The sequence below is a fragment of the Lontra canadensis genome, unplaced genomic scaffold (genome assembly GCF_010015895.1).
Source record: "Lontra canadensis isolate GAN:19392208 unplaced genomic scaffold, GSC_riverotter_1.0 scaffold215, whole genome shotgun sequence".
In the NCBI taxonomy this organism is placed as follows: Eukaryota; Metazoa; Chordata; class Mammalia; order Carnivora; family Mustelidae; genus Lontra; species Lontra canadensis.
This window is the reverse complement of record NW_022631209.1, coordinates 908,909-936,804: the sequence shown is the minus strand read 5'-3', so window position 1 is coordinate 936,804 and position 27,896 is coordinate 908,909. Positions and strand designations below refer to the sequence as shown.

At 38.0% G+C, this 27,896-nt stretch overlaps 1 protein-coding gene across 6 annotated transcripts in view; it reads right to left on the bottom strand.

The window, feature by feature from the left end:
• The window catches only part of ACBD5 (acyl-CoA binding domain containing 5), a 44,347-nt gene extending 19,279 nt beyond the window's left edge, over window positions 1-25,068 (bottom strand). Inside the window, exons 1-9 of one of the 6 annotated variants that reach the window (XM_032848927.1) lie at window positions 25,020-25,068; window positions 23,589-23,760; window positions 19,563-19,683; window positions 17,479-17,551; window positions 10,744-10,858; window positions 10,613-10,645; window positions 6,578-6,712; window positions 5,061-5,267; window positions 3,977-4,083 (exon numbers count right to left, since the gene is read on the bottom strand). In XM_032848927.1, the coding sequence (XP_032704818.1) occupies window positions 3,977-4,083; window positions 5,061-5,267; window positions 6,578-6,712; window positions 10,613-10,645; window positions 10,744-10,858; window positions 17,479-17,551; window positions 19,563-19,683; window positions 23,589-23,664 (867 nt within the window). In that variant the 5' untranslated portion in view covers window positions 23,665-23,760; window positions 25,020-25,068. Of the gene's footprint in view, window positions 1-3,976; window positions 4,084-5,060; window positions 5,268-6,577; window positions 6,713-10,612; window positions 10,646-10,743; window positions 10,859-17,478; window positions 17,552-19,562; window positions 19,684-23,588; window positions 23,761-23,943; window positions 24,150-25,019 lie in introns of those variants that run through there. The other 5 variants (XM_032848924.1, XM_032848923.1, XM_032848928.1 and 2 more) reach the window with 5 other exon arrangements.
• Between the last annotated feature and the right edge of the window lie 2,828 nt (window positions 25,069-27,896).

Below are 27,896 nucleotides of genomic sequence, written 5' to 3'. Positions count from 1 at the left end.
CATCACAATCCCGGACTTCAAGCTCTATTACAAAGCTGTCATCATCGAGACAGCATGGTACTGGCACAAAAACAGACACATAGATCAATGGAACAGAATAGAGAGCTCAGAAATAGACTCTCAACTCTATGGTCAACTAATCTTCGACAAAGCAGGAAAGAATGTCCAATGGAAAAAAGACAGCCTCTTCAATAAATGGTGTTGGGAAAATTGCACAGCCACATGTAGAAAAATGAAATTGGATCATTTCCTTACACCACACACAAAAATAGACTCAAAATGGATGAAGGACCTCAATGTGAGAAAGGAATCCATCAAAATCCTTGAGAAGAACACAGGCAGCAACCTCTTCGACCTCAGCCACAGCAACATCTTCCTAGGAACATCGCCAAAGGCAAGGGAAGCAAGGGCAAAAATGAACTATTGGGATTTTATCAAGATCAAAAGATTTTGCACAGCAAAGGAAACAGTAAACAAAACCAAAAGACAACTGACAGAATGGGAGAAGATATTTGCAAACGACATATCAGATAAAGGGCTAGTGTCCAAAATCTATAAAGAACTTAGCAAACTCAACACCCAAAGAACAAATAATCCAATCAAGAAATGGGCAGAGGACATGAATAGACATTTCTGCAAAGAAGACATCCAGATGGCCAACAGACACATGAAAAAGGGCTCCATATCACTCGGCATCAGGGAAATACAAATCAAAACCACAATGAGATATCACCTCACACCAGTCAGAATGGCTAAAATTAACAAGTCCGGAAAAGACAGATGCTGGCGAGGATGCGGAGAAAGGGGAACCCTCCTACACTGTTGGTGGGAATGCAAGCTGGTGCAACCACTCTGGAAAACAGCATGGAGGTTCCTCAAAATGTTGAAAATAGAACTACCCTATGACCCAGCAATTGCACTGCTGGGTATTTACCCTAAAGATACAAACGTACTGATCCGAAGGGGCACGTGCACCCGAATGTTTATAGCAGCAATGTCTACAATAGCCAAACTATGGAAAGAACCTAGATGTCCATCAACAGACGAATGGATAAAGAAGATGTGGTATATATACACAATGGAATACTATGCAGCCATCAAAAGAAATGAAATCTTGCCATTTGCGACGACGTGGATGGAACTAGAGGGTATCATGCTTAGCGAAATAAGTCAATCGGAGAAAGACAATTATCATATGATCTCCCTGATATGAGGGAGAGGAGATGCAACATGGGGGGTTAATGGGGTAGGAGAAGAGTAAATGAAACAAGTTGGGATTGGGAGGGAGACAAACCATAAGTGACTCTTAATCTCACAAAACAAACTGAGGGTTGATGTGGGGAGGGGGGTTGGGAGAAGGGGGGTGGGGTTATGGACATTGGGGAGGGTATGTGCTATGGTGAGTGCTGTGAAATGTGTAAACCTGGCGATTCACAGACCTGTACCCCTGGGGATAAAAATATATGTTTAAAAAAAAAAATAAAATTTATTATTAAAAAAAAAAAAGAATACAGAGGACAAAGAGGTTTCAGGGGAACAGAAAGAAACAATGGTATAGTTACAGATAAATATAAATTGAGGTTCTTAGGCATATGTTTAATAGGGCAGTTAGAATTCAGAGATATAGGTTGGAGATAACAGGTTTAGAAACAGCAGCATGTGAGTGATGGCAGAAAGCAAGGGAGTAGTAACTAGGGATATATTCCTGACACCAAATTTAAGGGGTCAAAAGAGGAAGAAAAAATTGAAATTGAGGTATTATACAAAGGGAGGAATATATCGGAATGGTGTATATGGCAAATATTTCTAAGTTGTACATAGCTTATTGGAAATTTAATAAAATAACATTTGTTACCATTATAAAGAATCTTGGAAATCTAATCCACCTAACAAAATTCCAAGTATACTGGTCTGTATTGGCCTGCTTGTTTGCAATGATGTCAGGAGTATATGTATATATAAAAAATATCTCCTATCTCAAATACCTTTTTCAGTTTCAGAACAGCACTTCCAACCTAATCTCTATTCCACTAAATGGATATTCTAGAATCATTTTCTATTTTTAGCTTCTACAAAGCAATTATTCAATCTTTCAAAATTTCAACCTTTCAGAAAGGGATCTATAAGCTATATAACTTATTTAAACTGAACTGAAAACAGAAACTGTGAAATAAAAAACTGACTTTCTTTCAAACGATTTGTTAAATGAGATGAGCCCCTTGAAAGCATGAGGTCTTAAACCCATTAGATGCAATGCTTTCACACCATAAACCCTAGGTAAGGACAGACATTACTATATCCAAACATTACTGTATCCAAAAAGCGCTACACACCTGACACCAATCAGAATGGCTGGGTAACAAGAGGTAACAAGTGCTGGTGAGGATATGGAGAAAGGAGAACCCTGGTGCACTGTTGGTAGGAATGTAAATTGGTGCAGCTACTATGGAAAACAGTATGGAGGTTCTTTAAATAACTAAAAATAGAAATACCAAACGTTCCAGTAATACCACGACTGGGTATTAACCCAAAGAAAAGGAACATACTAACTTGAAAAGATATATGCACCTCTATTTTATGGCGGCATTACAAAAGCCAAGATATAGAAGCAGTCCAAATGTCCAATAAGATGAATGGATAAGGAAAATATGGTGTGTATATATATATATGTGTGTATATATACACACATATATATATATACAATGGAACATCTATTGGCCATAAAAGAAGAATGAAATCTGGCCATTCTCAACAAAATGGATGGACCTAAAGGGTATCAGGTTAAGTGAAATAAGTCAGACAGAGAAAGATAAATACTGCATGATTTCAATTATGTATGGAATCTAAAAAACAAACAAACAAAAGCCAAACAACTCTTAAATACAGAAAACAAACTGGTGGTTGCTAAAGGGGAGGTAGATGTGGCGGGGATGGGTGAAATAGATAAAGGGGATGAACAGGTACAAACTTCCGGCTATAAAATAAATAAGTCTCAGAGGTGGAAAGTATAGCATAAGAAATAGAGTCAATAATATTGTGATAGAGTTGTATGGTGACTACACTTATCATGGTGAGCACCAAGGAAGTAACGTATAGAATCACTGATCAACATGTTGTACACTAAAACTAATACAGTATTGTATGTTAATTACACTTTAAAAAAAAAAGTCAGGGGCCCCTGAATGGCTCTGTGGGTTAAAGCCTGTGCCTTCAGCTCATGTCATGATCCCGGAGTCCCGGGATGGAGCCCCACATTGGGCTCCCTGCTCAGCAGGAAGCCTGCTTCCCTTCCCCTCTCTCTGCCTGCCTCTCTGCCTACTGTGATCTCTGTCTGTCAAGTAAATAAATAAAATCTTTAAAAAAAAAAAAAGTCAGTGTGAAAAACAAATTTATTTGAAACTTATGCACTTTTCTTGACTGTCAATCAATGTTTCAAACATAGGGACTAGTTTTAAGAGTTTACCCTCTGCCTCCCCGATCCCACCTCCCTCAGAATATTTAAAATACAAATATGTTACAGATTATAATATTTAAATATTTTTGAATATTCAGGAATATTATATATTTTTAAAGTCACAAAAATAATTTAAATAGAAATGCTTAAATATTTTATGGGTTATTTTCAAAGTGACGAAGAACGTGTACCTGTGCTATTAAAAGAAGTTGAGGTGCCTGCGTGCCTCAGTCAATTATTGGTCCAACTCGTGATTTTGGCCCAGGTCATAGTCTAGGGATGGTGAGACTGAGCCCCGCGTCGGGCTTGCATTGGGTGTGGAGTCGGCTTGAGGTTCTCTCTTTCCCTCTCTGCTTGCCCCTTCCCCTTACCTAGCACATGTGTCCTCTCTCTCTCCAAAAAAATTTTTAATAAAAATAAAAATTAGAATTAAAGAATAATAAAAAATAAATAATAGAAGTTATGCACTGAATTCTGATATATCACTTTGAAAATTTACCAATTAAAAAATGTCATTTTTACCTCTTCTTGTCCAAATTGTTCCATGGAATCACAGTAAACTTCACTGTCTGAATCACTTGTCAAATGCTGAATTCCTGAAACATCTTCAACATGATCATCATTTATTTCTAAAAATGAACAAATGTCCAGGTGGAATTATTATTCTCTAATTGAGAAACATGCATTTATTCCATTCTCAAAATTTATCAGCTCTATATTATTTTCATACTAGAGACAAATTTGATTTATTAAGCCATATTTTTTCTTTTAACTTGACAAAACTTTAAATTTAGTTAATAATTTTTATTTGAAAAGAGTATAAAGTAGTATCATGCAATTACTGTCCATATCGAATCATACTAAACTTAATAACCTTGTAAGAGAAAACTGACTACCAGCTAGGAGGCCTAAACTGGTATGCAACTATTCAAGTTCAGTTGTTATAGTCGATGAATATATTTCCTGGTTTCTTAACTGAATTGCAGCAATGTTCATAATTCATCAAATACATATTATAGGCTCACTTCTAGAGTCCTAAGATATGAAAAGACTATGACTTATCTTGCTGAATGGAGAGCAAAGGCATCATATAATCAGAGGTTTAGGTTAAAAGAAACATCAGGAATAAAAGTAAAAAACTTTCAAATTTTTATTTTAAAATGCCATATGAAAAGACAGTAACAAATGTCTCAATAAATATAAAAGTTGCCCCTAATTCACTATCTTTCAAAGCTATTCACCCTTATAATATTAATAATCCCTAAGACATTATTGAAAAAGAGGTTTTTTATGGGAATTTTTTCTTTCCTTCCTCCCTTCCTCCCTTCCTCTCTCTTTCCCTCCTTCTCTCTCTCTCTCCCCCCTTCCTTCTTTCTTTTCTTCAGTAGGCTCCATGCCTAGTACAGAGCCCGATGTGGGCTCACAACCCTGAAATCAAGACCCAAGCCAAGATCAAGAGTCGAACACCCAACTGACTGAACCACCCAGCTGCCCCCTGAATAAGAGGTTTCTAAATTCGAAACTACTCCTAAACATCCTAATATAATGAAAACAATATGCCATTCACAGGAAAGAGGCTGGACAGATAACTATTATGGGACAATACCTTGGTGAATGCAGACAGCAGTTTTTCCAGTTTGCTCCAAGTTTTCATCTACAGCCTTTATTTCTTCAGCACTTCCGCTACTCAAGGAAGAACCGGCATGAATGTCATTCTGTGTATCCCGAGCAGAGCTGTCTTCATCATAGCCATTAGTAACAATGATTTCCAAATTCTTATGGTCTGCAGATTTCCTCATCATTTTCTTATCTACTATAAGAAAGTAGGGAGATTCATAAAGTTCATAGCAGGTCAACTTCTGTATATATGTCCTAATAGCAAGTAATCATTTCTCCAACCCAGCATAATCCCTTTGATCATTTCCCACTTGGATCAGAGAGATGGCGTACTCTCTGAAAAGAGAGTTTATTGTATGCTGAGAGCACACTCAAAACTGCTTCAGTTCCCTGTCAGTCTTCTAGAAGCTATTTTATTTTATTTTATTTTAAGTAGGCTCCACACCCAACATGGGGCTAGAACTCACAACCCCAAGATCAAGAGTCACATGCTCTACCAACTGAGCCAGTGAGGCTTCCCTACAATAACCTCTCAAGATCCTTACACTCTCTCAACTATAGGCAAATTGCCCTACAAGACGCAGCAGTACAAAGGGGTCCACACAGTCAATAAAAATACCCTTCAAAGAAGGTATTATTTGTCACATCTTACTAGAAAGTAAAGGCAAAACTAAGTTGTGCTGTTTGTTTTAGTGCCTTCCTGCCTCCACTTTCTCAAATCGTCTTCCCAAGAATTACTGGTACTCTTACTAACAAGGCCCCCCAGTGCAGTACCCCATGACTCCAATGTTCCCTCTTCAAAACTTCCGGTATCCAATTCTCTGGAGTCCATTCTATTCTTGATAAGGTCTTGAGAGTTTAACCTGTCTCCTCTCCTTGGTAATGTATGGATAGTCATATTTGGAAAAATACCTAAAATGAATACATTTCTTTTTTTTTTTTAAGATTTTATTTATTTATTTGACAGAGAGAGAGAGATCACAAGTAGGCAGAGAGGCAGGCAGAGAGAGAGGGGGAAGCAGGCTCCCCACTGAGCAGAGAGCCCGATGTGGGGCTCGGCTCAATCCCAGGTCCCTGGGATCATGACCAGAGCCGAAGTCAGAGGCTTAACCCACTGAGCCACCCAGGCGCCCCAAATACATTTCTTTTTGTTTGTTTAAGTAAACTCTATGCTCGACATGGGGCTTGAACTCAAACTCACGGCTCTGAGAGCAGCAGTTCACATGCTCTACTGACTGAGTCAGCCAGGCCCTCCATAAAATGAGTACATTTCTAACACAGCGTTTCAGGCATCACTTTTAGAGAAGTAGTCTATTCTTGTTAGTGTTCAAGTCCATCTATTCTGTCTATGCATGAGGCTGACTGTCCCTGTACTTTTGGCCCACAAAGAACTTGGTTATAAGATCAACAGCCCACATCCCACCATACACACTATTCTCATACAATACCAGATCAACCCAAACCACTCCATATTGTTAAATTATTAGCTCGTCATCCAAAGATTACCATTATCACTTTGTTCTGCTCCTTTCACTTCTTCTTGGACCTCTTCTTCCTCAGATTCAGCTCCACTATCACTGCTTTCAGCTTTACCATTAACAGTTTTGGCATTTGGAGTAGAAGTTAGAACATTACCAAGATCTAAAATACGAAATGATCACTTAATCGCTAGTGCTCTAACATACTATAAAGCTGTAATTTACAAATAATACTGTCATTTACAAATAACTACTACAATAATTTTGAAGACTTAAAATTTTGACATATAATTACTAGTATTCTTTTCTTTGACTATAAGTATACATATATTACATAAATAAACTTCTTCAAGTATCAGTTTACAACAAAAAAATCAGTTTACAAAAAGGCTATCTTAAATCCTTTCTAAACAAGACAGAACATAATGTTATTTTTAAGATAATTATCAATCAAAACAGTAAAGTTAGAGATGAGCGATCTTCTTTATATATAGTAAATGAAGAGACAGTTGCTATATGCTAGCCCATTGAAAACATGAATACAATAATCTCACCAATATTATAATTGAACTACATTTAAAAATTTTTATCCTTTTATTACCTCTAAGGCTTTATATTTATCTTTTTTTAAAAGCATCAGTTAATACAATCAATCACTTAAAAAGGCACATACATTGTCCTACTGGCCAGTCATATGTTGAGAGTAAATACATCAAAACTTCTCAAACATTAACATGCATGGGAGATCCAGCTAAAATGCAGATTCCGAATCTGTAAGTCTGGAGTGATGTAAGATTCTGCATTTCTGTAAAGCTTCCCATGATGCCAATACTGTTGGTTACTGGACCTCATTTTGAGACACAGGGAATTCCATTTCCATCACTCTTTAAGATAATAAAGGCCTCCTAACATGGCTACTGGTCAAGAACAGTGGTCTCCCTCCATAAACTTTTGGGCTCATTCTTACTTACTCAAATGCATTTTGGATGGTTCCCTGCATCCCAAAGAACATATTAAATTTCAAAATCTCCAGACATCTTAAACAGGAACAAAAGAGTAAGAACTCAACTCCACCATTGCCATTATGTTCTACTCTCTCTTTGAGAACCATGCAGCATCATGGTTTATGAAATTCCTTGTTTTTTTCCCTGACAACCAGAAAAAGCAAGACTAACAAAAACAAAAAACAAACAAAAAACAAGGAAAAAAAAAACTAACCAAAAACAAACAAAAAATCCGAGAAACAAAAAGCCCACCACTCACGGACATCTACAACAAAACTAAGCAACAGGGAATCTCCTAAACCCCCATCAAATGGATGGTTGTAGCAAAACTACTTGACCACAGCAATAGCATCATCACAGCAGTTCTGTGAGAGGTGTAGAAAGCACACAGAATTACTAGCAAACCAGACTCAACATCCAAAAATCAGTTAATGTAATATACCAAACTAACAGCATAAAGGGCAAAAGCCACAGGATTATCATAATAGATGCAGATAAAGCATCTGACAAAAATAAAATACTTTTCATGATAATAATGCTGAAGAAATTAAAAATGCAAGAGAATTTCCTCAATCTGATAAAGGGCATCTACAAAACTTCACAATGAGCATCAAAATTAATCTTAAATGACTGAACATTTTTTTGTTCCTATAATAAGAAGACAAAGATGTCTGCTTTTGCCATCTCTATTTAATATGATATTTGACATTCTTGCCACAGCAATTAAACAAGAAAAATAAATAAAAGGCATGCAGATTGAAAAAGTAAAAAAGTCTGTTTGCAAATGACATGCTCTTGTATACAAGAAATCCTAGAAAATCTACAAAAAACAAAAATAAAAACTACTAGAACTAACAAAAGGTTTGATGAGACTGCAGAATACAACGTCCATCAACAAAAATCAACTGTATTTCTACAACCTAACAATGAACAATCCAAACATGAAATTAGAAAAAAATCTATAATAGCAGTAAAATGAATAAAATGCTTAGCAGTATACTTGACAAAAGAAGGTATATGTATTTTACACTGTAAATGACAAAACACTGTTGGAAGAAATTAAAGAACTAAATAAATGGACTGGAAGACAATATTGTTGTGATGACAATACTCCTCAAAATGCCCCACAATTCACTGCAACCTCTATTAGAATGTTGGTGACCTTTTTTGCAAAACATTGACAAGCTGATTCTAAAATTCATAGAGAAATGCAAGGGATCCAGGATGGTCAAAACAATCTTGAAAAAGGAAAAAGTTGGAGAGTTCATACTTTTGGATTTCAAAACTTACTATGTATGTATACTATGAAGAAGCCTATATGACACAGATAACGTCTGTTCTACTGGGCCTAAGCGGGTACTTTTAATACCATTCTTAGTTAAAAGAAAAGTCAAGACTGCAAACTATGAAACACCCACATATTTTGACCTTGGCTATTAGATTTCTAATATTATTTCTTACAGAAATACCTTCCTATATATTAGATGACATTTGTACAGGGTTACCATCAGCAGCATTTTTTGAAGATAGAAGAGGAAACAAATATAACACTGTATGTTAACTATACTGAAATTAAAATTAAAAACTTAATACAAAAAAAAAGAGGAAACAATCTAAATGTCCATTAGAATGTTATAGGTTAAATAAATTATGGTACAGGTCCACATCCCTTACCCTTGAATCCAGATATGATTTAAAATCCAGTTTTCTAATATTGCAAATGTCATATATTAAATGTACTATACATTATGTAACACTTTCAACAGAGTTTAAGGCAGCTCCCACTAAAAAACAATAATAAAGTTTTTACAGCAAAACATATACATAGTCACACTAAAAGAATAAAGATTTATTTAAAATAGCCTTATGTCATTTCAGGTCAGGGTCTACTGCTAAATTAGTTCATGTTCAGTTCTTAGATTTTAAAGACACAAGAGGCCACATTAAAACTGTGTATAAGCTGGAAAATGGGCAAAAGTGATAGAGGATTTTGGTTGCTTAAAGTAAAGGTTTTGCTCTCAAATGAGTTGCCAAAACAGTATCTGGTTCATCAAGGTTTTTCAACTTTTAAATTATAGCTTAGGGATTATGGACCTGAGCCTTTATTATCGTTATTCACTCTTCCTTGTCTTTATAATTAGTTGTTTAAACATTTGCCTCCAGCCAGCTTAAATACTACTAAAAACAGGTCCAGATTTATTCCCCTCTGAATCCTGGAAACATGCTTCACATAGAGGACATAATATTTTTTCTGCATTGACTAGCATGACTTATATGGAAAATTATTTGTTAAAATTTGGTCCCTTCAAGCAAATCAGTGATGGGGGGTATGGTTATATGAGCGTTACGCTCAGTGGGCCGTCTATCAGTTACTATCGCAGACACAAACTGCAGACCTCAGGGAAGGTAACAGTTCTGAAACCTCTAATTTCTATCAATTAGTAAAAGATACCTTGTAAATAGGGATGCCAAGAAAATAGAACATATAATTTTCATTTGAAGTAATTCTTACAAGCTCATTTCACTCTGCTTTCTTAAAAAAAAATTAAAATTAAAGAGCAAATGTTTACAGTTAAAGCCAGGAAATTTGCCTATTATTCAAGTCCTGCTCGTATGTAAAAGATAAACCTTTCAATTCTTTCCTGAGAACGCGAAATCAAAATAAAAAAAACAAAAACAAAAACAAAAAAAAAACAAGCTAAGTGAATTCATTGATTTCTTGTTTTAGGTTGCTACACTATATAGTTAAACCATACTATAAACATATCCTCGTTAAAAATCATTTTAGCCATGGTGCTGTTAATGTAATTCAGAAACTGAATCAGAAAGTCTGATCTATCAAAATAAAATCATTAATTCTGTTACAATTTTGTATATACTCAGTAAGCCACCTGTCATGTTTTAATAACTGAAGGATTAAAACTTCAGCGTTTATAATATTTTTGAACTTTATGCAATGTATTTGCTTGGAATGAAAACTCTTGAGTGTTATATTTGGGCAAAACCCTTTGGCATGTAAATTTTAAACAAAATGTTTACGTGGATGTCATTATTCCTACCTTCTAAGCATTTAGAGATTTTCTCCAGTCGGACTGGCATGTGAAAGTAAAAAAAAAAATTAGACATACAAATATTAATGCATGCACTATAGATCAGTTGCTGGATTAAAAACAAGGTAAGACAGTCCAACCTGAGGTTAAATCAGAAGTTCTGCCACTCTTTTTGTCTTCTACAATTTCATAAAATGGGCCTATGACATGTAGCAACTCTTCAACTTTCTCAGTCATCGGCATAGTTTCAAGAATCTGTAATCAAAAGAAATAAATCTTGTGAAATCATAAACTACTAATCTGATCTACCAGATCCACCAGTACCACATAATATAATATGTACAAATTATTTAATAATATTTTTGAGATTTGATATTCATTTATAAATTCTCCAAAGTATCTGTATTAATTACATACTTAAAGTGTATATTCTCCTAGAAAAGTATCACATATACTAAAGATTTAAAAGTGTCTTGGGGCGCCAAGGTGGCTCAGGTCATGATCCCAGAGTCCTGGGATCAAGTCCCTCATCGGGCTCCCTGCTTGGCGGGAAGCCTGTTTCTCCCTCTCCCACTCCCCTGCTTGTGTTCCCCCTCTCTCTGTCAAATAAATAAATAAAATCTTTTTTTTAAGAAAAGTGTCTTAATTTTGAAGTCTGTTTTACATAAGCTCCTTTTGAAATTTTACCCAATAACCTATAAATTGTGCATTAAAAACTGAGGGTACTAATGTTAAATACAATAGAAAATTCTGGGGTTAGAGTAATATTATTCTGTCTATTCTTTAAGGTAGTCATCGCTTTCAGACACCTTCACACCTATGGGCCAATTTAGAATCACCAAATTTAAAGAGCAAGGTAAATTAACTGAAAAGGCATACTAAGTAAGTAGCCATCAACTGGTAAGAGACCAAAGGAGATATTTCCATATAGAACATACTCTGCAGATATTTAAGGTTAGCTTTGTGTGTGCCGATAGGGAAAACATCTGAATTTTTTTTTTACAGGCAAAAAGGTAGTTAGCGAACAGTAACAGTATGATGCCATTACTGGTTTTTTTCTCTTTTTTAAATGAGAAGATATAGATATAAATACATACATGTGTTTCCTCAATCTGCAAAATAGAACTAAAAGTAATTATCACTTAAACAATTAAAATGGAGGGAACAGGAAAGATTCACTTTTCATTTTATACTTTTTTGATGTTTGGATTTTTTTCATTTACATATATTACTTCTATCACTAAGGTGAACACATTTATCACTTTAAGCAATCAAATAATAATTTACAATGAGCTCTAAAATTGTAATCACTAACAATTTTAGTGATTTTTCAGCTTCTACACAGTTTAAAGTGGCCGCTTACATCTTTAAAATTAAGAACCTCAGACTCAGTCACTCTCTCTGCTTTATTGTTTGCTTACTGCCTATCTTTTGCAACACTATGTAAGCTTCATCTGTTTTTGACCACTTCTGTTATTTCCAGTGTCTAGTACATACAAGGAATTTAATAAACAAGGCAGGGTGTGTTGAGAGATCATACAGAATGAACTATGCTAAAAATAACTGGTGTTAGTGATTAGAATTTTAGAGCTCATTGTAAATTATCTACTTGCTGCTCCTCTCAATGGATAGTAGGGCAAAAAATTGCTTTAACCACAAAATGTCTTTTTTATTTTTTTTTAAAGATTTATTTATTTATTTGACGCAGAGAGATCACAAGTAGACAGAGAGGCAGGCAGAGAGAGAGAGGGAAGCAGGCTCCCTGCTGAGCAGAGAGCCTGATGCGGGACTCGATCCCAGGACCCCAAGATCATGACCCGAGCCGAAGGCAGCGGCTTAACCCACTGAGCCACCCACGTGCCCACAAAATGTCTTTTTTAGAAGGAAGTACTTGTTATTGCAAGGCTGGGGTCATTAGGGAGGGCATTTTTAAGATTTATTTATTTATCTGATAGAGAGATCACAAATAGAGCGGCAGGCAGAGAGAGAGGAGGAAGCAGGCTTCCTGCTGAGCAGAGATCCTGGATCCTGGGATCATGACCTGAGCCGAAGGCAGTGGCTTAACCTACTGAGCCACCCAGGTGCCCCAGGGAGGGCATTTTTATAGCTTATTATAGAAACATGATCTGTAATACATATGGATTACAACAATAATTCTAAGAATTACAGTCAACACAAAAATTGAAACGATTAGGCAATGTTTACTTTTTTCTTTAGTTGTTTTTCTATTTATTTATTTATTTTTGGTGATGTTTACTTTGATATGACCAAAGTCGCAGTTACTACATGGCAGAGATACAATTCAAACACAAGTCAGCACCCTTTACCCTATTCTGTACTGAGATAGTGTACATGTAAAGACTTAACAGAATCTAGTTAGCCAACCATACATTCCATCTTGACTGACCCCCAACTAACACCTCCTTTGATTCCTCTTTCAAACCAGATCTCTTTTAGTTATCTCTCAATGTCAAGGTGACTCCAAAAAGTCTGTCAAATTTGTCCTTAAGTAGGGCTATTCAAATCTGTTTCGGTTTCTCATATCCCATAGGTAATGGACTGAATTATGGATTCCAAAGAGCAGAACTAACTAGCTAAATAAATAAATGTAGTGTGTGCCAGTGCTAAGCAAATCTAAGCAGAGTAATTTTTCTTTTGATAAGCGAGAATTTCAGTAGTCAATACAGTTGGGACACATATGGTCACAGCAAGATACACCCAGAATTTAGGAGATTACTCTCTGAAGAAGAAACTTTAAAAATACAAAACCCAAGAAGAATGATCTGCAAAATTCTCTCCTTCACTCCAATGCTGAAATCAAAGAAATGGTATGCGGGTGATCGCACGTGTGCACACACGAGATCATCAGCAGAGACAGAGACACAGAAAGACAAGCAGAGCCAGGTAAATCTCAGTCTAGGTAACTACTCCTTAAACCCAAAGATTTTATTTACAGTGTAAGTGAACTAAATCAAGTCAACTGGACTGTAACCTATCCAAATGAAGACTGGTGAGCTACATGGACTCTCAAAGCAGCATCCAAAGTACAATAATTTTTCTAGGTTTCTCCAGCACATTTCCTTGGTAAGAAATATCAATTCTGTATGATGAAAATACCCTGTCAAAGGTACAGATACACAATATTATAAAGTAAAGATTAAATTCCTTGGTTTGGTTTGGTTTTGTTTTGGTCAGATGAACACATCTTTTTTTTTAAGATTTTATTTATTTGTCAGAGAGAGAGGACAGAAGCAGGGGGAGCAGCAGGCAGAGGGAGAAGCAGGCTCCTGGCTGAGCAAGAAGCCCAATGTGGGACTTGATTCCAGGACCCTGAGATCATGACCTGAGCCAAAGGCAGATGCTTAACTGACTAAGCCACCCAGGCATCCCAAACACATCTCTTAATGTCACCCAAATCTCAGTGTTCTATGCTGTTCTATAGACAATCTTACAGTTTCCCAGGTGCCTCTGACATTTTAAGGGGTGTCCTACACCTCAATTCTGAGCCTGCTGTGCACTAGAAGAGTAGAACACCCACTGTAAGCTAAGGAATTAGCGTTCTGAGGAAAAAAAAAATTAGCATTCTGGCTCTTCTCTACATCTCCAGAAGACGGTTATCATCAGTCAAGCCTTAAAAAGAGAAAGTCGATGTTCTGGACTTATAGACCTATGGACCAGACCCTCCACCATGGTAACTTAAAGGTTCCATCTTTTTATGAGAGTCTGTTCTAATCCTCCCTCTACTACAGCGATTATCCCATCCTCTTAAAAAATCCTGAAATAATTAGTCTGGAGTTATACTGACTTTTTTTTTTTTTTTTAAACAAGTTGCCCCTAGTGATTCCAATGTGTAGCCAGAGTTGAGTACACTGATCTCTCTTTAAATCTAACAGACGTAATGCATATTAAGTAAGTTCTGGTTAATTCTCCAGGAATCCTCATTAAGAAAGCCTATAAAATCTGGGGATGGCTGGCTGGCTCAGTCAGTAGAACATGGGATGCTTAATCTTGGGGTTGTAAGTTCAAGCCCCACATTGGGTGTAGAGATTCTTAAAATCTTTAAAACAAAAAAAGAGATAGCCTGTAAAATTTGTACAGAAAATAGAATTTTATATTCCATTTTGGTTATGAATCAAAATTAACTTTATTTAAAGAACTATGGATTATTTCCCACAAACCACATTAGTTATTCTATTCCCTCAAAGCTAAAATCCTATTAAATTATTCTTGGGGCGCCTAGGTGGCTCAGTGGGTTAAAGCCTCTGCCTTCAGCTCAGGTCATGATCCCAGGGTCCTGGGATCGAGCCCTGCATAAGGCTCTCTGCTCAGCGGGGAGCCTGCTTCCTCCTCTGTCTCTGCCTGCTTCTCTGCCTACTTGTGATCTCCATCCGTCAAATAAATAAATAAAATCTTTAAAAAAAAAATTATTCTAAAAACATTTTTGATTCCAGCAACTTTTTCAGTGATATTTTACTGGATAGTTTATAAATTACAAAAAGCAATTTTCCAGATAGTTTATAAATTACAAAAAGCAATTTTCCAGAGAACATTATTTATTGTAAGATATAAATTGATAATTCCTTGAACATTTGAATGCAAAAGCACAGAATGAGATTTATACTAAAAGAGTAATTCTAAAGGGCAATAGCACAGTGAACTATATTTACAAATATAATTTAACAAATGGTTCAGTTAGTGAATTACTGTAATTAGAAAAAGTCCCAGGGAGCCTGGGTGGCTCAACGGGTTAAGTATCTGCCTGCCTTCAGCGCAGGTCATGATGCCAGGATCCCAGGATCTAGCCCAGCATCAGGCACCCTGCTCAGCGAGGAGCCTGCTTCTCCCTCTCCCTCTGCCTCTCTCTCTCTCAAATAAGTAAATAAAATCTTTTTAAAAAATCTCCCAAATTCAGTAATCAAATCTTTGGGACAATATACTACCAAACACCATTATTTAATATATAGATATATTTTTAAGTAATATCCAACTTGGGGCTCAAACTCACAACCGTGAGATCAAGAGTTGTACACTCTACCAACCGAGCCAGTCTGGTACCTCCCACCTGCTGCCACATCATTACTTAAAAGCATATAATTTTATCTGCTGATATCCAGAAGGCAAATCTCTGAAAATATTTTCAAAAACTAATCAAATTTTCAATCCTAACAGTCTTAGATTTATCTCTAAAAGGTTCCTATAAATTTTATTATATTCACGAGATGAAAAATGAAATTTTAAAAGGCTGAATGGAAATAGTTTAGTCTTTCAGAGAGGTAGTTATAGAATCTACAGGTACAGTAGAAGTATCTTTTTTTTTTTTTTAAGGATTTTATTTATTTATTTGACAGACAGAGACCACAAGTAGGCAGAGAGGGAGTCAGAGAGAGAGAGGAGGAAGCAGGCTCCCTGGTGAGCAGAGAGCCCAATGTGGGGCTCGATGTGGGGCTCGATGTGGGGCTCGATCCCAGGACCCTGGGATCATGACCTGAGCTGAAGGCAGAGGCTTTAACCCGCTGAGCCACCCAGGCACTCCCAGTAGAACTATCTTAAGACAGCTAAAAGGCAGCAGGTTAGTTTAAATCCATCTCCCTCCCACTTTAAACTGTGGCTACATCATTAATTAATCAATAGGGACAATGGGTAAATTTCACCTAATGGGTCAATTCAACTTTACATGATAGAAGTATATCCTAAAAATTAGAATGATATTTAAAAGAAAGAAAAGGAATAGTTAGCAAACCAAAAAGGCTTTAGATTTTCTCTGCTTTTGAAAGGCTCCTTTGTTGTTGGGCTACTGATATAGTTAAAAGCCAAAAGGACTAAATTCTGCCTTATGTCATAGAAGAACCAGGCCCACTAAATAAAAACTGCGAAAATTTAACAAAGGGCACAACTTTGAACAGTATAGGAGATACCAAAATAAAACAAAATAAATGAATCTCAACTGACCAAACAGAAATTACTTCTAGAAATGAACACTGTGAAACAATCTGGCAAAAGAACTATTCCTTTTCACAGATTTTCTTTACGTTCACAGATAATTTATATAAGATTACCAAACGGACCTAAATCTCACAATTTCTGATCCAGTTCCAAAATAGAAATGGTGCTTTATAAAAAGATACTAAGAGTTCTTTAAAATCCAAGATTTTTTCAGAAATTTGCTCCTCAAAACAATCCCTTGAACGGACTTAAAAGAGCTAGGGAAAGGAATGCCCTCCTTACTAACTACCAGAGAAATTAAAAGCATCCTTATCTTATTCTGCTTCTGAGATCTCTGCATTCACAGAAAAATGCTTGTTACTAAGAAGTCCCGTGATAGGAATATCTCAATTTGTGGGTCAAATTTGATGAGAACACTGATGGCCAGGGTTGTTAACTATTTCTCCTAAATAAAAAATTCCAAAGCAGAAATGTTCTCAAGACAGCCAAGGTACTTCCCAGATTCCTGAGAAAAGGACTTCAATATTTCAAGAAATTCCTATTTCTACAACTTTCTGAAGAAGTTGACTATGGAGAAAGACAGGGAAAATGAAAAAAAAAAAAAAATCACATCATTACAATGTGATCGCAAGTTAAAAAGTTACCTTAAGATGAATATTTAGGAGACAGATAAAATCCTAATAAATTCAATAACATAGATTTTATATTCTAATATATTATAATCTCTTTGTTCTTTAAAACAAAGCAGCTAATTTGCTTGATAACAAATTAAATTAGAGCTGCTCTGAATATTTTCATTTTCCTTCTTTTTTTAACCTCATAACCCTAAGATCAAGATCTGAGCTGAGATCAAGAATCAGACACTTAACTGACTAAGCCACCCAGGTGTCCCATGAAATATTTTCATTTTCTGCTGTGAGTTATTTCCTTACCTTTTTCATTTCTTCAACATATGCAATCATGGCTTCCTCTTTGGTCATATCACCCAATGAATTCCAAGCATCCCTAGAAATGAGAATTTCCAAGTAAAAAAAAGACACGTTTTCCAATTGCCCAGAATACAACATTATGTCAAAATGCTATAGGGTCATTAATTTAAAACAGTCTCTCTTCTTAAAGCCTACACAAAGATACTATGCTCTCAAAGGATCACTTTAAATATATCATCTTAAAAGTATTAGAGTAAATAAGCTCTCAAATTAAACAGTATTTAAAACTAGTAATTATATAGCCCATCTATAAAATTTAGACTATAGATTACAGAGACTATATTATACACACTGTAGAGCAAACACTGTAGACTGTTAAAAAATATTTGCTAAGAACTCTTCAAAAACTTTATATTATAAAGAACAGTAACAGAAATGAACATTTTAGAACTCTGCATGAAATGAACTATCACAGCCATGTTTTAAATGAACAGAAGTTTTGGTTAAAAGTTTCCATTAATTTTGGGGCACCTGGGTGGCTCAGTGGGTTAAAGCCTCTGCCTTCAGCTCAGGTTATGATCCCCAGGGTCCTGGGATTGAGCCCTGCATCGGGCTCTCTGCTCAGCAAGGAGCCTGCTTCCCCTTTTTCTCTCTGCCTGCCTCTCTGCCTACTTGTGATCTCTCTCTCTCTCTCTCTGTCAAATAAATAAAATCTTAAAAAAAAAAAAAAGCTTCCATTAATTTAAACAAGAGTCTAGCTGACACACTGAAAAAATAAAAGTGGTTTCCTACTCTAAAAAAACAAAAATGTGAGGCATAGGATATTTTTAACCTCATGGATAATGAGAATAGTCCTTTGAAATTTTTGCCTAAAATGAAAACCTTTCTTTTTACATATTTTTTCCAGAAGCAGTTTAAATCCACCAATGGTCATTTCTGAGGAAAAATCATAAAGTAAATTAATTTTCTTATAACAGATTAAATAACATACTGCTATTACATTTAACCTATTATCTATGACTGTTCATAAAGAACTTAGAGGAAAGTACAGTACTAAGAAATCCTCAAAGGAGTTTAAGGACTTCCAATTCAGTGTAAAGATATTTAGCCTTTGGGTGCCTGTGTGGCTCAATTGGTTGGGCATCTGCCTTCACCTCAGGTCATGATCACAGAGACCTGGGATTGAGCTCCACATCAGACTCCCTCTGCCCCTCACCCTGCTCGTGCTCTCTCTCTCTCAAATAAATAAATGGAATTAAAAAAAAACCACAAAAAACAGAGAAATTGAGCCATCAAAATGTGTGGCTTTTAAGATATGCTTAACCAATTAGCATACTCTGTTCATAACGTACCGTCTATGTTACAGAGGTATCTCTGGCTAGTTTATGATTTTAAGTATATTAAAAATCAAATATCTGGGGCACCTGGGTGGCTCAGTGGGTTAAGGCCTCTGCCTTCAGCTCGGGTCATGATCCCAGGGTCCTGGGATTGAGTCCCCACATCAGGCTCTCTGATCGGTGGGGAGCCTGCTTCCTCCTCTCTGCCTGCCTCTCTGCCTACTTGTGATCACTGTCTGTCAAATAAATAAATAAAATCTTTAAAAAAAAAATCAAATTTCTATTCAAGTACAGCGTGACAGGAAGGACAGCCTAGATAAAAAGTTAGCGTAGCAGTCCCTTAGTCATGTGCCTAGTTACTTATCATCTAAATGCTCAAAGCAAACAGTGTCACTTGGCAAGTAAAGTCACTATTTTTCTTAGAAGGTATGAGAGGCAAGAGAATTTGTTTGTTTCATTGACTTTGGGAGTTTCTCTTCTTACAATAAATGAAAAAAAACTCTATAAGGAAAGGCTAACTGAAAATGATTTTTTTTATTTTTGATGTACTTTTTGGTTTTATTGTTTTCCTCTCTTCCCCAAGACTTTTCTATTTGCATGAAATTGTATTAAAAGCACATGGAGGATAAAAACTGGATCTAGCATGTTAGAACACTTCTGCTCAGAATAATACATAACCACATAATTAAGTCATCTGATAATTATGTCACTAAAGTAAAATTCCTTTCATAGTTCTCTATATGAAATTACCATTTGTATCTTCCAATAGGATCCCAGAATCCAGGCCTTGAAAGTTTACAGGGTCCTTCGGTTGCCTGCTTATAGAAGCTATAGAATTTGAGCATCATTTCATTTGTTGGCTGAAATGAACCTATTGGAAACATATTAAATACAGATCACCTGGAGAATACAATCAACAATATAAGGTTACAAATCAGCTTAGCTATACTAATAGTGATTTTTATATATTTCATTAATAGTTCAGATAATCATTTATTTCTGTCACATAGAAACAAACATTATGGCTCTGTTAGTTGCTATACTCCTTTGATTGATTGATTGATTGATTGATTTTTTTAAAGATTTTATTTATTTATTTTACAGAGACACAGTGAGAAAGGGAACATAAGCAGAGCAAGTGGGAGAGGGAGAAGCAGGCTCCCCACTGAGCAGGGAGCCCAATGCAGGGCTCAATCCTAGGACCCTGGGACCACGACCTGAGCCGAAAGGCAGATGCCCAATGACTGAGCCACCCAGATGCCCCAACTGTACTCCTTTGATTAAAAAAAAAACAAAACTCTGAGGGGCACCTGGATGGCTCAGTTGGTTGGGTGACTGCCTTCAGCCCAGGTCATGATTCCGGAGTCCTGGGATGGAGTCCCATATTGGGCTCCCTGCTCAGTGGGAAGTCTGCTTCTCCCTCTGACCCTCTCCCCTCTCATGATCTCTCTCACTCACTCTCTCTCTGAAATAAACAAATAAAATCTTAAAAACAAAAAAAACTCTGAGGTTTTTACACTTTAATAACAATGCCCAACATAGCTCAATAAATAAAAGAATAAATGAATAAATATGCTGTAGGTATAACTAAAATAACTGGCAAATGTCATTTAAAAAAGCAATATATGAAAATACAGAATAATTGCATTATGCAACTATAATAAGGTATTTTTTAATGCGGTATTTTTATTCAAATAAGGTATTTTTAATGAGGTATTTTTATTCAAAGACTGTGACAAACCAAACTGAATGAAACAAATGAAAAAGTTAAATGTACACTCTGTTTTATGAAAACTTCAATCTTAGGAAATTCAACTCTTGGGGCGCCTGGATGGCTCAGTGGGTTAAAGCCTCTGCCTCCAGCTCAGGTCATGATCCCAGGGTCCTGGGATCGAGCCCCGCGTCGGGCTTTCTGCTTGGCCGAGAGCCTGCTTCCCTTCCTCTCTCTCTGCCTCTCTCTCTGCCTGTCTTTCTGCCTACTTGTGATCTCTGTCTGACAAATAAATAAATAAAATTTAAAAAAAAAAAAAAAAGAAAGAAATTCAACTCTTCGTGGCACCTGGGTAGCTCAGTCAGTTGAGCCTTTGGCTCGGGCTGTGATCCCAGTGTTCTGGGATGGAGCCCTGGGTCAGGCTCCCTGCTCAGCGGGGATTCTGCTTCTCCCCCTTCTGCCCACTTGTTCTCCCTCTCACTATCTCTGTCTCTTTCAAATAAATAAATAAAATATTAAAAAAAGAAATTCAACTCCTCTTGGCCAAATTTCAATTTCTTGATGAATAAAGAAGTTTTGCTAAAGTCAACCAGTGTGTGCTGTGGTAGAAAAAGAATCCAAGAAAAAAGAGATTTCTCAGGACTCCTGGGTGGCTCAGTCAGTTGAGCACCTGGCTTTGGCTCTGGTCATGATCGCAAGGTCCTGAGATCCAGTCCTACATCAGACTACCTGTTCAGTGGGGAGTCTGCTTCTCCCTCTCTGTCTGCCCCTTCCCCCTGCTCATCCTCTCTCTATCTCTCTCTCTCAAATAAATAAATAAATAAATAAAATCTTTAAAAAATTTTTTTCAAATTGTATGCATGAGTACTATTAAGTTGCAATACTTAAGAACAGGGAAAACTGGAATGCAAATGTTTTATAATAAATAATTACCTAAATAATTATGATACATATATACAACAGGATAGTTTATAACTACAGCCCTTAAAAATTATATGGCATGAAAATATAAACAATGGCTTGAGAAAAGTTTCACAACCTACTATAAAACGAGAAAAAAACAGTAGTTTAAAAATAGCATATCCAGTATAATCCATTTTTGCAAAATAAGTATGTACCTAAAAAGCAAATAGAAGGAAATGCATCAAAATGTTGAAGACAATATCTCTGGAGATAGTAAGCACAGAGATTATTTTTATCTTCTTTTTTGCTTACTTGTGTTTTAAAATGTTTTATATTCGGTGTGTTTGTATATTACTTTTATACCATAATTAGTATAAAAATAAAACTTAAAACTGTAAAAGGATATTTTAAAAACTTCACAGATTGCATAATAAACAGATAATGTGTAGTAATCAAAAATGAGTACTTTATAAACGTGAAAATTACAACATAGAGAAGCTGAAAACTGGTGTTTCAGGTTTGGCCAAGAATGAATAATTAAGTCCAAAATCACAGGAACAAAGATCTATATATAATATATGCTCCTTTTGGAATATCTATTAGATCTATTATTTCAATAATATGGTCCTCCTTTATGTAAGAGGTAAAAAAATGGGGAAATTACAGTTAAAATGATTACATATTTTTTTAAGGTCTGAAATAAAGTTTTGAGAAAATATTTTTAAGATGGTTACCTATTTAAATAAAACAAACTAAATTTAAAACACCAAGAGCCTCATCTCATTGTATCTTCAGTAAATCAAAATAGGATTTAAAAGTTTATTTGTTAAGGTGAGTGACATATACATTAGAATAGATTACAGCAAAAACTGATAATATATTGTATATATTCTGTGAGTAAGACACCAGATAAAGTACAATCTGTCCTCAAGGTGCTCTCACATAATATATGAGAACCCCCTCCTGGGGCTAGATCCCAGGATGCAGGGATCATGACCCAAGCCAAAGGCACAGGCTTAACCAACTAAGGCACTCAGGCGCCCCTGTTCATTCACTCTTAATAACAACCCCCTCATATGTCCTCCCCTTGTTCCACGTTTGAGATTAGGAAAGGAATACTATTTTGTGTATATGTTTTCAAAACCTTTTGAATCTGCAATTAATGAATTTTTTTAAAGTGTTCAGTAATCATTACCAAGTCAATTCATGATTAATTAAAATAGAGAACATATTAAAAACTGCAATAACGGTGTATTCCGTGAGCACTCAGTGAGTTTTATGCTCTGGCACAGTAATAGTGCTTAAAAGCATCATTTAAAAAAACACAAGTTTACTGTGGAAAATAATTCATATTATGAAGAAGGATAAGAAGTAAAAGATCAAAGTTCCCCCTGCCAAGCCTCTCCACAGAAAAAAAATATATATATATTTGAATAACGGCTTTACACTTCCCAACTTTGGTCAAACACATAAAATTACAAGAAGCTCTGTAAACGCTAAACAGGATGAACTTGAAGAAAACCACATACCTGGACACATCACGGTCAAATTGCTAAAAGCCAATGATAAAAAGGTTGAGGGTAGCCTGAGAAATGACACATTAAATACAAAGGAACAACTAGAATGACTTTTCCCTTAAGCTGAAGGAAGGCCCAAGGGCCTTCCTTGCAGAATAAGAAATAAGAATTTCTTATTCTTGCAGAATAAGAAGAATAAGAAAGAGAGCACTAGAATAAGAGAATAGCACACACAAAAAGCACAAATAGATGTATTTATTAAAAAATAATTTTACAAATGAATATAGCACATCGAAAGTTTCTGAAAGGCTTAAATAGTACACTTTATGCGGCACCAAACATCCCCAACCCAGTTTTGTTTTGCTTTTTTAACATATCCAAATCCGCAGTCATTAAGTAACAGATTTTTGTTTTCGGCAATAAACACTGCTCAAAATCTGGGTAATATATTTGTCTCGTGCTTGAAAGATCAGCAGGTAATTAACACCCTTTACCTTTCCTCCAATTACATTCCTTTTAAACGCAGCAACCGAGGAGGTTGTATTTAGCAAGACTACAAGCTGAAGATTAAAGGAGGCGAGGTTCGGAAACTGGGGCCTCGGGCCTCTGCAGGAGGCTTCCTCAGTGGGGGACCGGCGCACTTACCATTTTTCGGCAAACTCTGGATCACCTTCACCGCCGCCTGAAACCTGGTTTCGTGCACGGATCTCGTGTCCGCCATCTCCAGCCGCCAACGCCGGCCCCACTCCCGGTCCCAAGGTCTGTCGGCTGGAATCAGGCAGCAGCAGCACCAGCTTTCCCAGGAGCCTGCATGAAACTGGAACATGGAGCGCAGCCGCGGATCAACTTGCCCAAAGGGAGGAGGCCCACGCAGCTGGTCATTGCCCCGTCGCCCTGCCCTATCCAGGCCACACAGAACGAGGTGGCCCAGCTCGTTCCTCCTCCCCGGGGCGTGACCTAGGCCGAGAAGTCGGCCCGCCGACACAGAAAAACAACTCACCGAGAGGAAGAGCATCTCTAGCACAACACGGAGGGGCTCTGGCCACCCGTGGTCGCGGAGCCGCTCTTGCACCCGCAGGACCCTAGCGGAGCAGCCACACTCCCCATCCTGGCGGGGTCCGTCGGTCAGTAGGCGCGCTCCCCACGGCCCCGCCCCAGAGCCACTAAAGGACCCACTAGCTGCCGCCGCCACTGCGGCCGCTCAGCGGACTCCACCCACCCGCCCGCGTCCGAGGCGACGACGCGCGCTGCTGTCGGTTGCCTGGGTAGGGCCAGAGAGGAAGGCGAGACAGAGAAGCGGATGGATCGGGATCTCGCTTTTTGAACAGGCCGAATCGCCGCGTCGGTGCAGCCGGACGGGGGACAGGGGACGCGGGGTTGGGTCCTGAGACAGGGCCCTGAGGTCCACAGCGCCTGCCCTCTTAGGTTAAGGTTTGAGGAATGTGATGGGACATAAGAAAGGGCTTTAGATCAGGATAGGCTCGGTGCGAACCTTATGTTCTGCCATTCGAGTTCTGGCAATCTTTACAGTATCCTAAAGAGTAGATGGAAGAATTTGAGGTGCTGGATCAAAGTGTTCAGCAGTGCTCGGGCCGCGATTGTTTAGCAGCTTTAGCCGCCTCGAGCCAAGAACCTCTGAGAGTAACCAAAGGTGTGTGGGAGGGTGGCCCGACCCTGGACGGGGCCGCGGGGAGCGAGGGCACCTTCCCCCGCACCACCACTAATATCTTGCCCCGAGGAGCCGGGTATGGCTCAGCTTCAGCCCGATTTAATAGGCCACAGGGCTCGGGGGAGAGAGCGCTGATCACCCACTACGGATTGTCAACCCTAGAAAGGGATACCCTGGGCCTTCACCTGTCTAGTATAACGCCGCGCGACCTCAGGCACCTCGAAGAGCCCCTAGCCCCACCGCCGAGGGACAGGCAGGGATTTCAGGGATGGAGTCCTGCGGCCCGGAAATCCCCGAATTGCCAGGGCCTCTTTGTCACTTCGGGAAGGGTTAGGAGCGTTACTAGCGGAAATTCAAGCGCAGACTGTAAGTTACTCTTCCCTTGGAGCCGCACTGCCGGCATTTACCTTGGCATTGCCGGGCAAGGCCCGTCCGGTATTGTCCCCGACGCCAGCCCCTCGCCCTGCCCCGAGGACTTGTGGGAAATGTAGTCCCCCCGCCCCCTCCGCGGCGCTTCCGGATACCTCCCTGGGCAGCTGGCGTTCTTCCCACCTGTTCCGGTTCGGTTTCTCCGTACCGCCGCCGCTCCAGCCATTGCGGCGGAAATCCCTCCTTTCCGCGGCGTCGCGCTGTGGGGCGAATTCACAATACCACAACCGCTTCCAGCGAAAGAGACCCTCCGGGGTGCCGTCAGTGGTACCCTGATGTGACCTGGTGTGAAGCGAAGAACTGGGGTCTAATTTTTGCTGCTGCTTGCTTAGTAGCTTTGGGGGCAGGTGTACGAAGGCAGGCGCCCTGTAGGTAATAAAGACTACCGCTTTCCTAAGTGCCAGGTTTTTGCCAGGAGAATAACACACATTCAAAAACCGCTGTAGGGTGTACGAATGAAGAAATGGAGGCTCACGGTAACTGATTGGCCCAAGGTCCCACAGTTTAGTAAGTAGCAGAGCCAGGAGTCAGTCCAAAAAACTCTTGCTTTACATCTTAGACTGACGCCCAAGTGTAAGAAACTAACAGTTTTTGTAATTTACTCAAACTAGGAAGAATTGTTTTAATATCTGCTGCTTCTCCTCTATGTTTATTATTATTATTATTATACTCATTTCAGTTCCAATCTGTTCAGTCATGCCTACTTACAAAAGGGCTTGGGTGTTTATTTCTAAGTGTTCATTTTGACAAGTCTTCATTAAGTATTAAGCAAATGTATAGCATGTTGGTCGTTAGGTACGGATGAATAGAAATTTCCTGTCAGTGATTTTTGTGGAATTTCCATTTGCAGGTAGTACTGATTTCCAAAAAAGGAAAATAGCGTAAGGAGAAAGGAAATAAAAAATCTTTTTTTTAATTTTTAAAATATAATGTATTATCAGGGTACAGGTCTGTGATTCATCAGTCTTACACAGTACACAGCACACACCACAACACATACCCTCCCCAGTCCATCCCCCCACCCCCCCACCCCCCCCCCCCCCCCCCCCCCCCCACCCCAGCAACCCTCAGTTTGTTTCCTGAGACAAAGAGTCTCTTATGGTTTGTCTCCCTCTCTGGTTTCTTCTTTTTTCATTTTTTTCTTCTCTTCCCCTGTGATCCTCTGCTTTGTTTCTCAAATTCCATATATTAATGAGATCGTATGATAATTGTCTTTCTCTGATTGGCTTATTTCGCTTAGCATAATACTCTCTAGTTAGATCCACTTTGTTGCAAATGGTAAGATTTCATTTTTTGATGGCTGCATAATATTCTGTTGTATATATACTGCTCTTAACCTTCATAATATATCACATTTAAGAAATCTAAATATTTAAAAATAGGGGCACCTGGGTGGCTCAGTCATTACATGTCTGCCTTCTGCTGGGGTCATGATCCCAGGGTCCTGGAATCGAGACCCATGTCGGGCTCCCTGTTCAGTGGGAAGCCTGCTTCTTCCTCTTCCACTCTCCCTGCTTGTGTTCCCTCTCTCGCTGTGTCTCTGTCAAATAAATAAATAAAATCTTAAAAAGTAAATAAGAAATAAAAAAATAAAATCTTTAAGGGGTGCCTGGCTGGCTCAGTCAGAAGATCATGTGACTCTTGATCTCAGGGTCATAAGTTTGAGCCCCATGTTGGTCATGGAACCTATTAAAAATAAGTAAATAAACTTAAAAAAATATTTTTAAAAAATTGTATATGCCATGGGAACAAGATAGAGTAATTAAATCTATGTGACAGAGATGAGGAAGATCATAGAGAAGGCAACATTTGAACTGGCTCTTCCGGAATGAGATGGTATTTACAAGCAGAGAAGGTGAGAGAGAACCATTATAGGAAAAAATAAAAAAGTTAAAACACACCATATGTGATAAGCAGCATTTGTTCATATGAGGGAAGGTGGGACAAGATACTGGATGAAAAGTTGGCTGACGCCCACTCGAAGGTCATATACATGCCATGCAAAGGTCATATACATGCCATGCTACTTATAAATCCGTAAAGACACTATACTTTTGCATGAACACAAAGCACATCCATTATGATTGATGTGGTATCAGACATCAATTACTATATAAGTGTGAGAGCTACTGAAGAGTCTTTGGAAAGCTATTGCCTCTGTGTCTGGAGGGGAGCTTAAAATTGCTATAGGTCAGTGTGTCTTATAGTCAAGAACTTACATGAAGTAGGGAAGAACAAAGACAAACTGAAACCAATGAGGACAAATTGAATCCTATGTTCTCTGTCACTGCCTTTAGAGTCAATAACATTGGATGGCCTTCAGAACAAAGTGGTACCAGTCTTCATGAAGCTGAATTCATGCCTGACCTAAGACTTAGGAAAGTAGGTCAAGGTGCTACTTCATGCCTGGTACCCTTCAGAGATGCTTTACTCCTACCTGCCAAATCTCACATAAATTCTTCTGATCAACCCTAATTTAGAACAATACAAGGAAGGGAATTCTGGGAGATAGAGTTGTAGCTTCTCTAAGAATAATGACCTAATACAAATTCACCACAATTATTCTAATTTTTACTTTTATTTATTAGTTTTTTTTTTTTATTTGAGAGAGAGAGTGAATGAGCATGAGTTGGGAGGGAGAGGGAGATACAGACCCCCCGCTGAGCAGGGATTTTTTTTCCCCCCCGCCCAATGTAAGACTCAATCCCAGGACCCTGAGATCATGACCTGAGCAGAAGGCAGAGACTTAACCAACTGAGCCATCCAGGCACCCCATTCTAATTTCTACTTCTAGAGTTACCAGAGTTTATTCCAGAAATATACAGAAAGGTGAACATTAAAAATTCTAACATAGG